Source organism: Sinocyclocheilus rhinocerous, unplaced genomic scaffold, assembly GCF_001515625.1.
Source record: "Sinocyclocheilus rhinocerous isolate Xijiao unplaced genomic scaffold, SAMN03320098_v1.1 scaffold493, whole genome shotgun sequence".
NCBI lineage: Eukaryota > Metazoa > Chordata > Actinopteri > Cypriniformes > Cyprinidae > Sinocyclocheilus > Sinocyclocheilus rhinocerous.
The window spans coordinates 326,850-339,874 of record NW_015626376.1 but is presented as its reverse complement, the minus strand read 5'-3'; the positions used below and the strand labels follow the sequence as shown (position 1 = coordinate 339,874).

At 34.2% G+C, this 13,025-nt stretch overlaps 1 protein-coding gene across 1 annotated transcript in view; it reads right to left on the bottom strand.

Annotated features, from left to right (window-relative positions):
* loxhd1b (lipoxygenase homology PLAT domains 1b) overlaps positions 1-13,025 on the bottom strand; it is a 60,724-nt gene that overhangs the window by 41,900 nt on the left and 5,799 nt on the right. Inside the window, exons 6-13 of the mRNA XM_016517740.1 lie at positions 12,047-12,195; positions 8,373-8,496; positions 7,138-7,388; positions 5,180-5,315; positions 4,951-5,111; positions 3,927-4,013; positions 3,714-3,849; positions 3,476-3,630 (exon numbers count right to left, since the gene is read on the bottom strand). Of these exons, the coding sequence (XP_016373226.1) occupies positions 3,476-3,630; positions 3,714-3,849; positions 3,927-4,013; positions 4,951-5,111; positions 5,180-5,315; positions 7,138-7,388; positions 8,373-8,496; positions 12,047-12,195 (1,199 nt within the window). The remainder of the gene's footprint in view (positions 1-3,475; positions 3,631-3,713; positions 3,850-3,926; positions 4,014-4,950; positions 5,112-5,179; positions 5,316-7,137; positions 7,389-8,372; positions 8,497-12,046; positions 12,196-13,025) is intronic.

Below are 13,025 nucleotides of genomic sequence, written 5' to 3'. Positions count from 1 at the left end.
TTGCTTTAAAGCAGATGGAAATAATGTAGTTTTGTGATTGCGCATAAGTGCAGTGTCCCGTGAGAGTAACTCTACCGCTGAGCTAACACTGATGTGAATGCATGTGGCGTTGTACATTATATTGAGACGTATATATACATATATGTCGCACTGTACAGCCCTGTTACTCTAACGTTACTTTAACGTTTATGCCCAATAGCATAAATGGTATGGAAGATGGATGTATTGACGCCTATAATCAATATTATAAAAATTATATCTTGTTTTTATTTAGTGTTTAAAGCTGCATCCCGTAAGTTTTGCCTCTTTGTCGCCATCTCTGTTTGAAACCTGCAATTGCAGTTATTTGCAGAATTATCTTCTTTATGTGGGTTGTGCATCGGCACAGCTCCAGCGCGGATGAATCTAATGTTTTGAGGTGAATGTGTGGCTGTCAGTCACCGCACCGGCGTGGACACTGTACTTAGGAATAACAGATTTCTAGCCTACGTCTTGGAATATATAACCCAAATAAGAATTTTCACTGGATATTGTCATCTGAACGAGTAAGTAACAAGTCGGCCACTTTTGTTCTGACCAACTGAGGAAAAAAACATTATTACAAATCGTGCTACCAATGGTGATTAAATCTAACGTTCGGTTAGCTCATATCACATAAAACCGTGCGAATTATTATTACTGTTATACTTTGTTCTCAAATTGTTAATGTTAACAACATCAGCATTGCGTGAATATGTGTATATTGTTTGATTAGCGTGTAGATTTCAATTTCTGTACAGTCTAATCTATAATTGTCATACCATTCGAATTTCATATAAAGAAATTATTTTAACCCAAAAAGCAAATTATTCTTCCTGGTTCTCTTTAAAATACAAAACTTGTGTAATCCCACGTAGGTTATCTGTAATCAGATGCACATTTAAAACTGGAATATAATTTAATTTCAGTCACATGTGTTCCATAAACACATAATCCTTCTGGATTACAATCTGCTATCAAAATGATGTTTAATAATTCCAGCTGCTGTGAGAAAAGGCTATAAACAATCCGTCACCTAGGATCCTCACATGCAATATAGCTACTAGCCGGGAAAACTTTTTATGTTTTCAGACGTGACGGAATGACGCAGCGGCATGTTCGAATTTCGCTCGAATTCCTACCTGTACCTCTCAAATTAGAAAACATTATTATAAGCTAACCGTTGTGAATCAAGCTAAGGTAAGGAGATGACACTGACTGGTGTACTTGCTCAAAAATTTATTTCAAATTGATATTTTTTAACCCAAAAAAAGTTACGGACTGCAGCTTTAATTAATAAAAATAATCCAAGCACATCAACAATCACATGGAAGATTAAATAAGATTACATTTATCCATTAATATGTAAGATTTACTGTATTTCAAATATATTTTACATTTCTTCAGCAATTACTTAAACACAATCTATGGTTTTTAAACTTTAAACTATATAATTTATTCACAGACACTAAAATATGAATAAACAATTATTTGACAAAGTAGGATATCAGTAGCATTACATTTATTTCTTACCTGAATTGTAGGCCTAAGTTACAGTTTAGTCCGTGTAAACAAAAACTTCTCATGTTCTCTTCAGTTAGGCTTTCCGAAATCGTATTTACTCTCATATCTATAGTAATTATAAGAAATTCCTCAATAAAGAGATCGATAAACGAATGTTAGTCAGTTCGCCAGTAAAACGAAACGACCGTTAATTTTTAAATTTAGAAAGCGCGCGCAGATCAAAGGCGCTCAGTACATTGATTTCTGTGCTTTTCTCATTCTGGCGTAATATTTTAGCCATACAGTTGGATTTATCATTTTCATTTAACTAATTTCTACATTTCAATAAATGCTGTATTAAACTAATGTCAGAGTTATGTATAGGTCATGATGACACAAAAACATCTGCAACTTTGTAATTGGATATTTAGTTTGCAAGATTGTAAAAATAGCCATGAGGGAACGTTCTGTATACCTTATTTTTTAATTATTTAACCCTAAAACTGGCAACGTATCCTGTGGGATACAAACATTTGGGAGGCTGTGTGGGGAGAGGCAGGGAACATGTAGGTCTCATTTCTTGGTTTCACGTTGAAAGGGTGTTTGTTGTGAATATTTAGATATATTGACTTTGTTCATACATTCCTTGTTTAGCTCACGGGCAGCATTTAAAACTGTAGTGGGAAATCTACTCACCCTCCTATAAAAGTTGATCTAGTTCACATATTTACACGTTGGAGGGGACTTACCTGATTAAAAAGCTGTTGTTCAGCATTAGCTTATTAGGTTTACATTTAAATTTTATGAATGAAACGCTTACATTTTTTGTAATCTGTCTCTAAATGTTTGTATCTCAGGGGATACGTCGCCCTTTTAGGGGTATAAATCAAGATATAAAACACACACATATATATACTCTGTGATTTTGTGGCTTGTGTTTTAGAAAATCTAATCTTTTTGTAATCTCGACAAAACACGTATCGTTGGAAAGGTCTGACAGTCAAGGTTCCATATTTGGTAGCTGTTTTGTAATAGAAGTGATCAAAATTATTGATTTGTGACAGAAAACTGCATCAAAAGAATTCAATAGAGTTTGGGTGTCACCCAGTGGTTATTTTTGGTATAGCGCCCAAACAAAATCTCACAGGAACCACAATTTTGGTGATATCAACTTCAAATTTGGAACATAACTTGATTAGACACATGGCTTAGATTTTATAGCAATTTGAAGTGCAACATATTTTATAAAGTATTTATTTTATATACAATTTAAAACGGCATTATCTTTACTGCAAACTTAAACGTCTATAACTTATTTTTGAAATGCTTCACTTCAGCAGTAATCTGGAATTACAACCATGTTGTAACAAGCATTGATAAACAAGTGTTCTGTTTTCAGTTAATTTATACCCCCAAACTGGCAACGTATCCTGTGGGATACAAACATTAAAATCCAAATTAAAAGTCATGTTTTGAAAAAAAATGATCAAGTTGTATCATTTGTGTCCAAATAAGATGGAAAATAGCAATAAATTAATTTTCTGATGTCTCTTTATGGTCTTGCCATTTTTAGGGTTAAAAATAGCCTCCCTGCAATGTTCTGTAAAATGTTATTTTATGGTTCCAAAATAATAACCATTAGGGGAACGTTCTATGTAAGTTATTTTTATAGGTTATTTAAAAATAACCTCTCTGCAGCATTCTGGGAACGTTATTTTATGGTTGCAAAATAATAACCCAAAAATAACCATTAGGGAGCATTCTGTCTAAGTTATTTTTTGGTTATTTCAAAAATAATCTCCCAGCAACATTATGTGAACGTTGTTATTTGGTTCTCAAAGAATAACCAAATGCTAACGTTAGGGGAACGTTCTGTGTTTGCAGGGCAGAGCGTCAGAGAGACAAATGGACAAACACAAACACATCATAGAAGCTCCACAGAAACGCCACTAACGTTGCCCTTCTCAAACTTGTTGACGTTGTTTTTGCAGTTGATCAAAGCGCGGTCGCCGGTGTTGCCCTGATCCCCGATCAGACACAGAAACACATGTGCATCTGTTCCTCCGCCGCTCACGCTCCCTGTGTACACTGTGATGCGATACTTGATAACTGGAGGAACAAAAATATCCATTAGAGAGCGAAATGGTCTAGTAGACTAATGCTAACGATAATAGTAATGCATAATAATGTACGTGGCAGAGGTTCAGGGATGAGATCTCCGGTGGCTGGAAGCTCTCGCACCACCTCGTTATCGTCCTCATTAGCGTCCAGCCAGCGCTCACATGGGAATTTATATGTTTCCTTTGTTAAAGTTTTCATTATGGACATCTTAGGAGACATAAAGAAGACTGTTATTCAGATATCAAGTGTGAAACATTAAATGCAGCAGCATCTCATGCTCTTACTCGACTTAAATGCCAGCCGGCGAAGGGATTTCTCTTCTCATGCCAGATTCTGAGTTTAAACAGCTTCCCAAGATCCGGTAGTTCAACCTGATAAAACAGATGATAAATGGATCATATTCAGTGCAGATTAGATAGCTTGAACTGCTGAAATGCAAAAACAATGACAATCCATACAGCAACAAATCCTGTCCATTTGAAATTTTTGTTCAAACTGAACAAATTTAAGTAAATTAATTTGTAGAATAAAAATGTAAAAATGTAGAATAAAAGTCATTTTAAAATAAAAAAATCTAAATAAAACATGCATTAAAATTAAATAATAAAAATGTAAGAAATAAATCATTTTAAACGTAAAAACAATTAAGATAATACACATACTAAATGAATGAAATTGTAAAAAAATAAAATAAAAAATATAGCAAATTAAAATAAAACATTTACCAAAATGAGTTCAATCATAAAAATGTAAAATTAAAATTAATAAACAAATCAAAATAAAACACATATCAAATCATAAAAACGTAGAATACAACACTTAATTATATATACTGTTCTTTTGCAAGACAGGATTTTTCTAGTTGACTAAAACCATAAAAAAAACAATATGGACATATTTTAAAAAAATTATAATATAAATGAAGAAAAAAAACCTAAACTAATTTATTAAAACTAAAATGTGAATATTAAATATAAAAATGAACTCAAAAGATTTTATGAACTGTAATATTATCTTAGAGACACCAAAATAACACTGGTATATAAGAAAATATTTCCAATCACAAAATATGTTTTAGATTTACACACAAATCTTTGTGGAATGAAAATTAACTCAATTTACCAGTTCTTTAATTAAATGTATCCACCCTTGCAAAATGGCTATTTACAATGTCATATGAAATGTTTAAATTAATAATTAAAAAATGTATATAGCCATTTGATGTATTTTAAAACACATCTTAACATTTTGCCATTTGGTAATTTCTCCCCAAATCACCAATTTTTATCCTTAAAATGGCAGATTTACCATGAACTTGTCCAGCTGGCCCTGCTCAAAGTTATCGGTTTTGTTGTTGAGTCTCATCTCGTCCGACTTGCCCTTCTCTCCGTATATCTGGAGTAAGACAGACGCGTCTGTTCCCGCGCCTGGAAGATCTGATGTCCAGATCCAGAGAGACCAGGGATGCTCTGAGGAGCAGGAGATCCGTTTAACCTCACAAAACCTGCTTCTCTCTCACATTATGAGCAATACTCACTTTTTTGCCTCTTCTGCCTGAGCGACACCATTTCATACAGTTCCCTCTCGATGAGCCCGTCAGCCTCGTCCTCATCCAGCCATTTAGAGCAGGGGAACGTCTGCTCGATGCCAGTGAACGGACAGAAGATGACCACCTACCACACAAAAAACACAGACGAATGAAGCATTTAAAGACGCTGCATTTTCAGTTTAGGACAGCACAGGTGAATAAGGGAAAATATTGTAACCAGTGTTGGGGAAAGTTACTTTAAAAAGTAATGCGTTACAATATTGCGTTACTCCATAAAAAGTAACGAATCACGTTACTTAGTTACTTTTTATGGAAAGTAGTGCGTTACGTGACTTTCGTGTTACTTTTTAAATCTGGACAGGGCTTGCTTGTTTGTTTTTAAAATAAAAAAGTTATATTTTTGGCAAATATAAAAGCCTTTTCACACCAGAAGTGAAATGAATAAGCCTCAGGCTGAAGGGAAAGTACAGTAGAATACAGAAGAAGACATTCTTCAGCAATAAACAAAGACACACAAATGTTTGTCTAGAGTAATCTTACTTATTTGAAAAAGTAACTCAGATATTCTCTTGTAAATTAAAAAGTAATGCGTTACTTTACTAGTTAAAAGTAATCTGATTACGTAACTCGCGTTACTTGTAACTAATATATGACCATAGTTTCCCAGTTGATTAATCACCGTACATTAAGACAACTGTTTTGTATTACAAGTTTTCTAAAATGTCATGTTGAAATATGCAAATGAGACAGTATCTAATTAAATATGCACTAATTTGCATACATTTCCAGAGCATAAATCGGAACATTAGATAAATCCAGGTTCAAAATTCTTGTTTGATTTTGTTGACAGTTAAAAGACTTTCTAGAAGGAATTTTGGATTTCTCTTTTTATCGCTCTATAAATCAGAAAATTATTGAAGGTAAAAAAATGTAATTGCAACTTTTGAACTCACAATTCTGATTTTATTTTATGTTTGCAAGTCAGAATAGCGAGATATACACTCAGAATTACAAGAAAACTGCGAGATATAAACTTTGTTTTAGTTTTTATAATTGTAATAAATTTTGCAACTCGGAGTTTATATCTCACAATTATTTTTTCCCCTCAGAATTGCAAGTAAAAAAGACAAAATTGTGAGAATTAAACTCAGAATTGAGAAAAAAAAAAAAAAGTCAGAATTATGAGATGAAAAAATTTGCAGTTACTTTTTAACATTACAGTCAACAGACAAAAAACAAATAAATTTTCACCATGTTTTAGGAATAAAATGTATAAATCACTGTGAATGAAATATAACCGAACCTTCAGAATACACAGAGGAATAAAACTGTAAAGTGTGGTGCTTGTAAGAGAAAAAAACTCTTTGAAGATATGGATTGGAATTGAAATCTACAGACGCAAACAGATAAAGTGCAATAAAATAAACACTTAAATGAACTAAAAAGAAGGAAAAACATGTTATGGATGCAAAATAGACCAAAATCTCTAGAGTAGGCTATGTCTCGCCTTAATACTAAATAAGGTTACACTTTATTTCGATAGTCCGCTTTAGACATTCTACTAACTATAAGTAACTTTGTAACTACATGTCAACTACATGTCAACTAATTCTCATTAATCTGCATCTACATGTCTACTAACTCTCAGAGTAGACTGTTAGGGTAGGTTTAGGGTTAGTAGAATGTTGACAAAGAAAGTGTTAGAAGATATTAAGCAGACAGTCTACTAATACTCTACTAACTGCTAGTTGACATGTAGTTGCAAAGTTACTTACTGTTAATAGAATGTCTAAAGTGGACTATCGAAATAAAGTGTTACCCTAAATAATTGTTGCTGTTTTTTACAAACTAAATGACAAATTGAAAATATTTTCGATGATAATCAACGGTGAAGTTTTAGCAAAGGTGACACATGAAATGAACCGAATGGAGGACAGAGCCTTGACCTTGTCGCAGTACCAGCCGGCACTGACGCCTCCGTTATCGTGACCGATCGTGACTCGGCTGAGCGGACTGAGCAGCGCCGCGATCTCCACGTTAAAGATGTCGGTGAGGCCGCGCTCAAACTTCCCTCCTTCCAGGAAGATCTTGCCGCTGTTCTTCATTCCTTTGGAGCCGTGCATGATCATGTGGATTTTGGAGTTGGTACCTGCACCTCTGATCTTCCCTGTCACCACCTGAACGTTGTACACGATGCCTGCAAAAATATATAATATATATATATATACACAACATATGTTATAATGAGTCCAGACTGGCTCATCATCAGTGTTTTTGAAAAAAGTCCCATCTGCGCACCAAGGTTGCATTTATTTGATCTTAAAAAAACTGTAAAAATTTGAAATATTATTAGAATTTAAAACAGCTGTTTTCTATGTGAATATCTGTTAAACTGTAATTTATTTCTGTATTTTCAGCATCATTACTCCAGTCTTCAGTGTCACATGATCTTCAGAAATCATTCTAATATGCTGATCTGCTGCTCAAGAAACATTTCTGATTATTATCAATGTTGAAAACAGTCGTGCTGCACGATATTTCTGTGGAAAACGTGATACACTACCATTCAAAAGTTAAAGGGGTTAGTAAGAAGAAAAAAATAAAGAAATCAATACTTTTATTCATCAAGGATGCATTAAATGGATCAAAAGTGCCAGTAAAGACTTCTATTTAAAATAAATGCTGTTCTTTTAAAATTCCTATTCATCAAAGAATCCTGAAAAATAAAATGTATCACAGTTTCCACAAAAATATCATGCAGCACGACTGTGTTCAACATTGATAATAATCAGAAATGTTTCTCGAGCAGCAAATCATCATATTAGAATGATTTCTGAAGATCATGTGACACTGAAGACTGGAGTAATGATGCTGAAAATACAGCTGCGCATCACAGAAATAAATTACAGTTTAATACATATTCACATAGAAAACAGCTGTTTTAAATTCTAATAATATTTCACAATTTGAACTGCATTTTTATCAAATAAATGAACCCTTGGTGAGCAGAAGAGACTTCTTTCAGTAACATTAATAATCTCAACAACCCAAAATCTTGAATAGTAGTGTAAATATAGACGCAACATTACATTGTGATGATGCTGATTTTTTTTAAACGAATGCTTTAGTTTGGAGGTTGCACGAGGAGATTTTGTCTAAGTGATACTTCTGCAATGTTTACCGGTGGGTTGACTGCCTCCAACCAGAACATCTCTCTGTATCTTCCCATCATCCTCATCGATGGCAAACCAGCGGCCGATGGGAAACTCGTACACGGCCTTGTTTCCCAAATCATCCACTATGACCTGAAATAAAAGCAGACAGCAGAGGTGAGTGCTGGGTTTCCGTGTGAACAATCTATGTGCATATCTATCTGAGGCGGCGGCTCTCATCCGCAGGAAAACCAATCCAGTAGAGTAGTGCGGTGTTTCCTTTCAGTGTGGATAAGGTGACGAGAATGACCTCATCCTGAGAGATGTGATGTGAGGTGGAGCGCAGCTCTCCAACAAGATGAAAAACTTCAAGACAAACTTGTTGATGTTGGCTTGAGAAAGCCTGAGAGCATGAAGTAGCTGTAAACGTTTGAAACAGTATAATTCAGTATAATTTTAACCCTTAAAACTCATCTTTTGATAATCAAAATGACATATTTAAGTGACAAAAATCTCGTTTAGGTGACGAGAATGACCTCATCCTGAGAGATGTGATGTGAGGTGGAGCGCAGCTCTCCAACAAGATGAAAAACTTCAAGACAAACTTGTTGATGTTGGCTTGAGAAAGCCTGAGAGCATGAAGTAGCTGTAAACGTTTGAAACAGTATAATTCAGTATAATTTTAGCCCTTAAAACTCATCTTTTGATAATCAAAATGACATATTTAAGTGTTACAATTAACTTGTTTTTTGAATGTAACTCTACAAGCTTACCTTATTTAGTATGCATGGATCTATGAATATGCTAATTATTCCGCGCCTGTTTCACTCAGTGAACTGAAGCAGTAAACGCTACCCCAACATTTTCACATTTATGATAGACTTTTGACCACAGTTTCATGTCATCTAAAGTCTCTATTTATAGCTAAGGTAGCTTACATACTCATAATTCATAAAGAGAGCGTTTTATGTTCGAACAGTCATCAGACAATAATTACACAATTTTGATTATGTAAAACCAACAATATGATAACATGATTTCTTTGGATTGTTCGACTGAGAATATAGCAAAATATAACATAATTTGTGTTTCCTACTAGCTAAATTTCACATACATACAGAAGAATTTGGCTCTAAACCTCTCTTTTCTTTATTCAAAGTTGATCTTGACAAGTACATGGAAACTATCCGAAGCTCTGTTCATCGTAAAAAACTGTATCTCTATATTCATCCTATGTGTTCTCTTAAAGTGTACATTTATTACTTTTTTTGTTAACCTGGCAACACATCCCTTATGAAAGGGGAGCAGGACACACACGAAACATGGAACAGAGTCTGACACCATGGTTTTACTTTAAAGCAAAAAAACAAACATGGTTACTGTCATTAAATCATGCTTAACCATTGTATTAGTAGTAAAAAATTTGGTTATACTGTACAAATGGTAACTAATAGGCCTACGCCCAAAAAAACTACGGTTAGTCTTTTAGCTATAATAAAACCATGGTTGATTTTCTTAAGGGATTTGTAAATGTGTACACTTTCTTTCTTTTTTCTTTATTGTTTTTTTTTTCATAACTGCACTGCCTTAATGGTTTGAAGTTTTGTACTGTTTAATAAACAAAAGAACAAAAGAAATCAGAAAAAAATATTCTCAATTTAAATCAAATGATTCGTGCTCCAAAAAACTCATCAAAAACTTTTTCGAGTGCCTTGGATTGGTGAGTTTTTTGATGATATAAAAGAATCCCTGCATCCAAAGAGCAGATTCATGGAGTTCACACCCCAGCAGCATTTTTTTGCATATTTTTGGATGCATGATTCACGCTCCAAATTTGCCGATCTGAATCAAATGATTCACAATACATGCTCCGAAGACCAGATCTGAATCAAAAGATTCGCGAACCCATTCTGAAGTACCGATCTAAATCAAAAGATTCACGATCCGTGCTCCAAAGCCCCGATCTGAATCAAAAGATTCACGAACGCACTCCGAATTTCCATTCTGAATCAAATGATTCACAAACCCGCTCTGAAGTTCTGATCTAAATCAAATGACTCACGAACCCGCACCGAAGTTCTGATCTAAATCAAATGATTCACTATCCATGCTCCGAAGTCCCGATCTAAATAACAATTCGCAAACCATCACTTCATATTCGGAACACATATGACGAATCATTCAATTCGTGAAATGATTCACGAACCCGCTCCGTAGGTCCGATATGAATCAAAAGATTTACAAACCCACTCCGAAGTTCCGATCTAAATCAAATGACTCACGAACCCGCACCGAAGTTCTGATCTAAATCAAATGATTCACTATCCATGCTCCGAAGTCCCGATCTAAATAACAATTCGCAAACCATCACTTCATATTCGGAACACATATGACGAATCATTCAATTCGTGAAATGACTCACGAACCCGTTCCGAAGTTCCGATCTACATCAAATTATTCGCAATACACGTCCCAAAGTCTCATTCTGAATCAAATGATTTGCGATATGCGCTTTGAAGTCCCAATCTGAATCAAATGATTTGCGATACCCGATCCGATTGGAGAGCATCGAAATAGTAGCTAAATAATTTTCCAACGTTTTGGAGTTTCGAAAAGCTCGATTTCACCCATCACTACGTGCTTTTTAAAACCATTACAAGTGATGTCGAAATTCAAAAATGAATGGCTCTTTGATCTGATTTTTTGCTAGAGAATGGAGTTTGTGGTTGAATCAGTTGGAGCAGTTCCCGCGTAAATGACTCACTCAATTGATTCGGTTTGTTTGTTCCACCGCTTTTCACGTCTTCAGTCATGTTTATACGACACTGTCAGCACTACTACTGGCTCATCTCGCTAGTTTTATGACATTAACTAAAATAAGCGAGAAAATAAAATAGGTTGTTCACAAATAAAATATCAATATTTCCATTCCAAAGATAACATCCAACACAAATCTATGAACAGATTCAGGTGAGGCAGATGAACACAAAATAGCTTGATTTTGACATTGGTGGGGACATAACAGCATTACCCCAACATTTTTGCATTTATTAATGTAAGGACATTCATAAAGGCAGGCACCTGCTTCATTCTTGAATGAATCAGCTGTTTGAACGAATTGGTTGAATTAATGACTCAATAACTCCCTCGTTAAAACAGTCAGTCGCTGCCACCTACTGGTGGTTTGGTTTCATACTTAAGATTATCTGTTATAAAGTGTCTTATTATTGTAATTTTGTATTGTAGACTTTGACAGGTTGCTATGAGTTTGCCAGAGTGTTCAGAATGGCAAAAGGACAAAAGTCTTCGTCTCCGAACAATGTATCAAAATGAAGTGAATTTTAGGCTCAAAACTTTTCTATTAGAAAAATAATTTTGTTGTCCCTTTGAATTAAGCAAATTTTCAATTGACACATAATTGTTATTGTTTTAAGCATAAATTCACTTCATTGTAATGCATTTTTCAGACTACGAGACTTAAGTCATTTTGATTCTCAAGTAAATGATTTAAGGATGTTTAGATATTTGTACTGGAAAACAGGACAAAAATACTAAGCACCAAAATTATTTATAATTATTTTTTTGCAGTGCTTAGCATGTGTTTGTGTGAGCTGATTACAGCAAATGCTCTCTGAGTCTGTATTCTATTCTAAAGAGCCTGTGATATATTGAAATCTTTATTGAGTTGTGACTGAGTTTGTACCTTTTCCACAAACCATCCAGCCGAGGATCCCCTGTTGTTGTGTCCGATGGTTATTTTCCTCACTCTGCCCAGGTTCGGAGCCTCTATGGTGAACTTGTCTTCGGTTCCCCTCTCAAAGTTGTTTTTATCATTGTCTAGTCTTCTCTCTCCTTTGGGATATAAACACAATATATATTAATGTAACTGGATATTAAATGCAAAAACCATCAAAGATGAAGTGATGGCGTTTGGGGTCAGAAACCCAGCGGCTGTGTGATATCAGGTTCTGTGTGTCGCTGAGGACACGCTATAAGTCTATGGACACTTTAAACCAGCCAGATCATACACTGGACATCACGAGCTAATTAAGCCTTGTTAAAAAGAAGCACACTTTAGCATGCTTAATACACTAAGAAGTGTGAACTGAGTGTAATGTTTCGAACATTTAATAGCATGTTATTTACAATTAAATTAGCCATTATATTAAATGCAGTTAGGAGTGTTTTTGACCCACTAAAGTACATCTTTATATGTAATTTCATAATTACTTGTATTGTCCTTGAAATACGATTAAAAAGCATTAATGGTAAACCAAAATATACTTAAATATAATTTCTGTTGACAATAGTTTGTCATGTATTTAAATATATTACACATTTGTAATGTTGCAATTCAGTGCATGATTTAAAATATATCATAAATGTAATTGTAAATTAATTCACACTAAAAGCTTTAGTACGTTAGTCAACACATCAAAATAAGTGTACTTCTTAAAAGCATACTTGCTTACTTAATCCTCTTCATTTCACGTGAAGCTTTGTCTTTAAAGTAAAACTTTTAATTTGACACTATTATAAAGTGCACTTTTTAAAAGTGTGTTAAGAAACAGTCATGAAAGTGGCTATATAGAAGTAGAATAATGTTATATAAAAAAAATATATATATATATATATATATACTTTTAAGATCTGAAGTACACTAGGGCACATTCAATATTAAT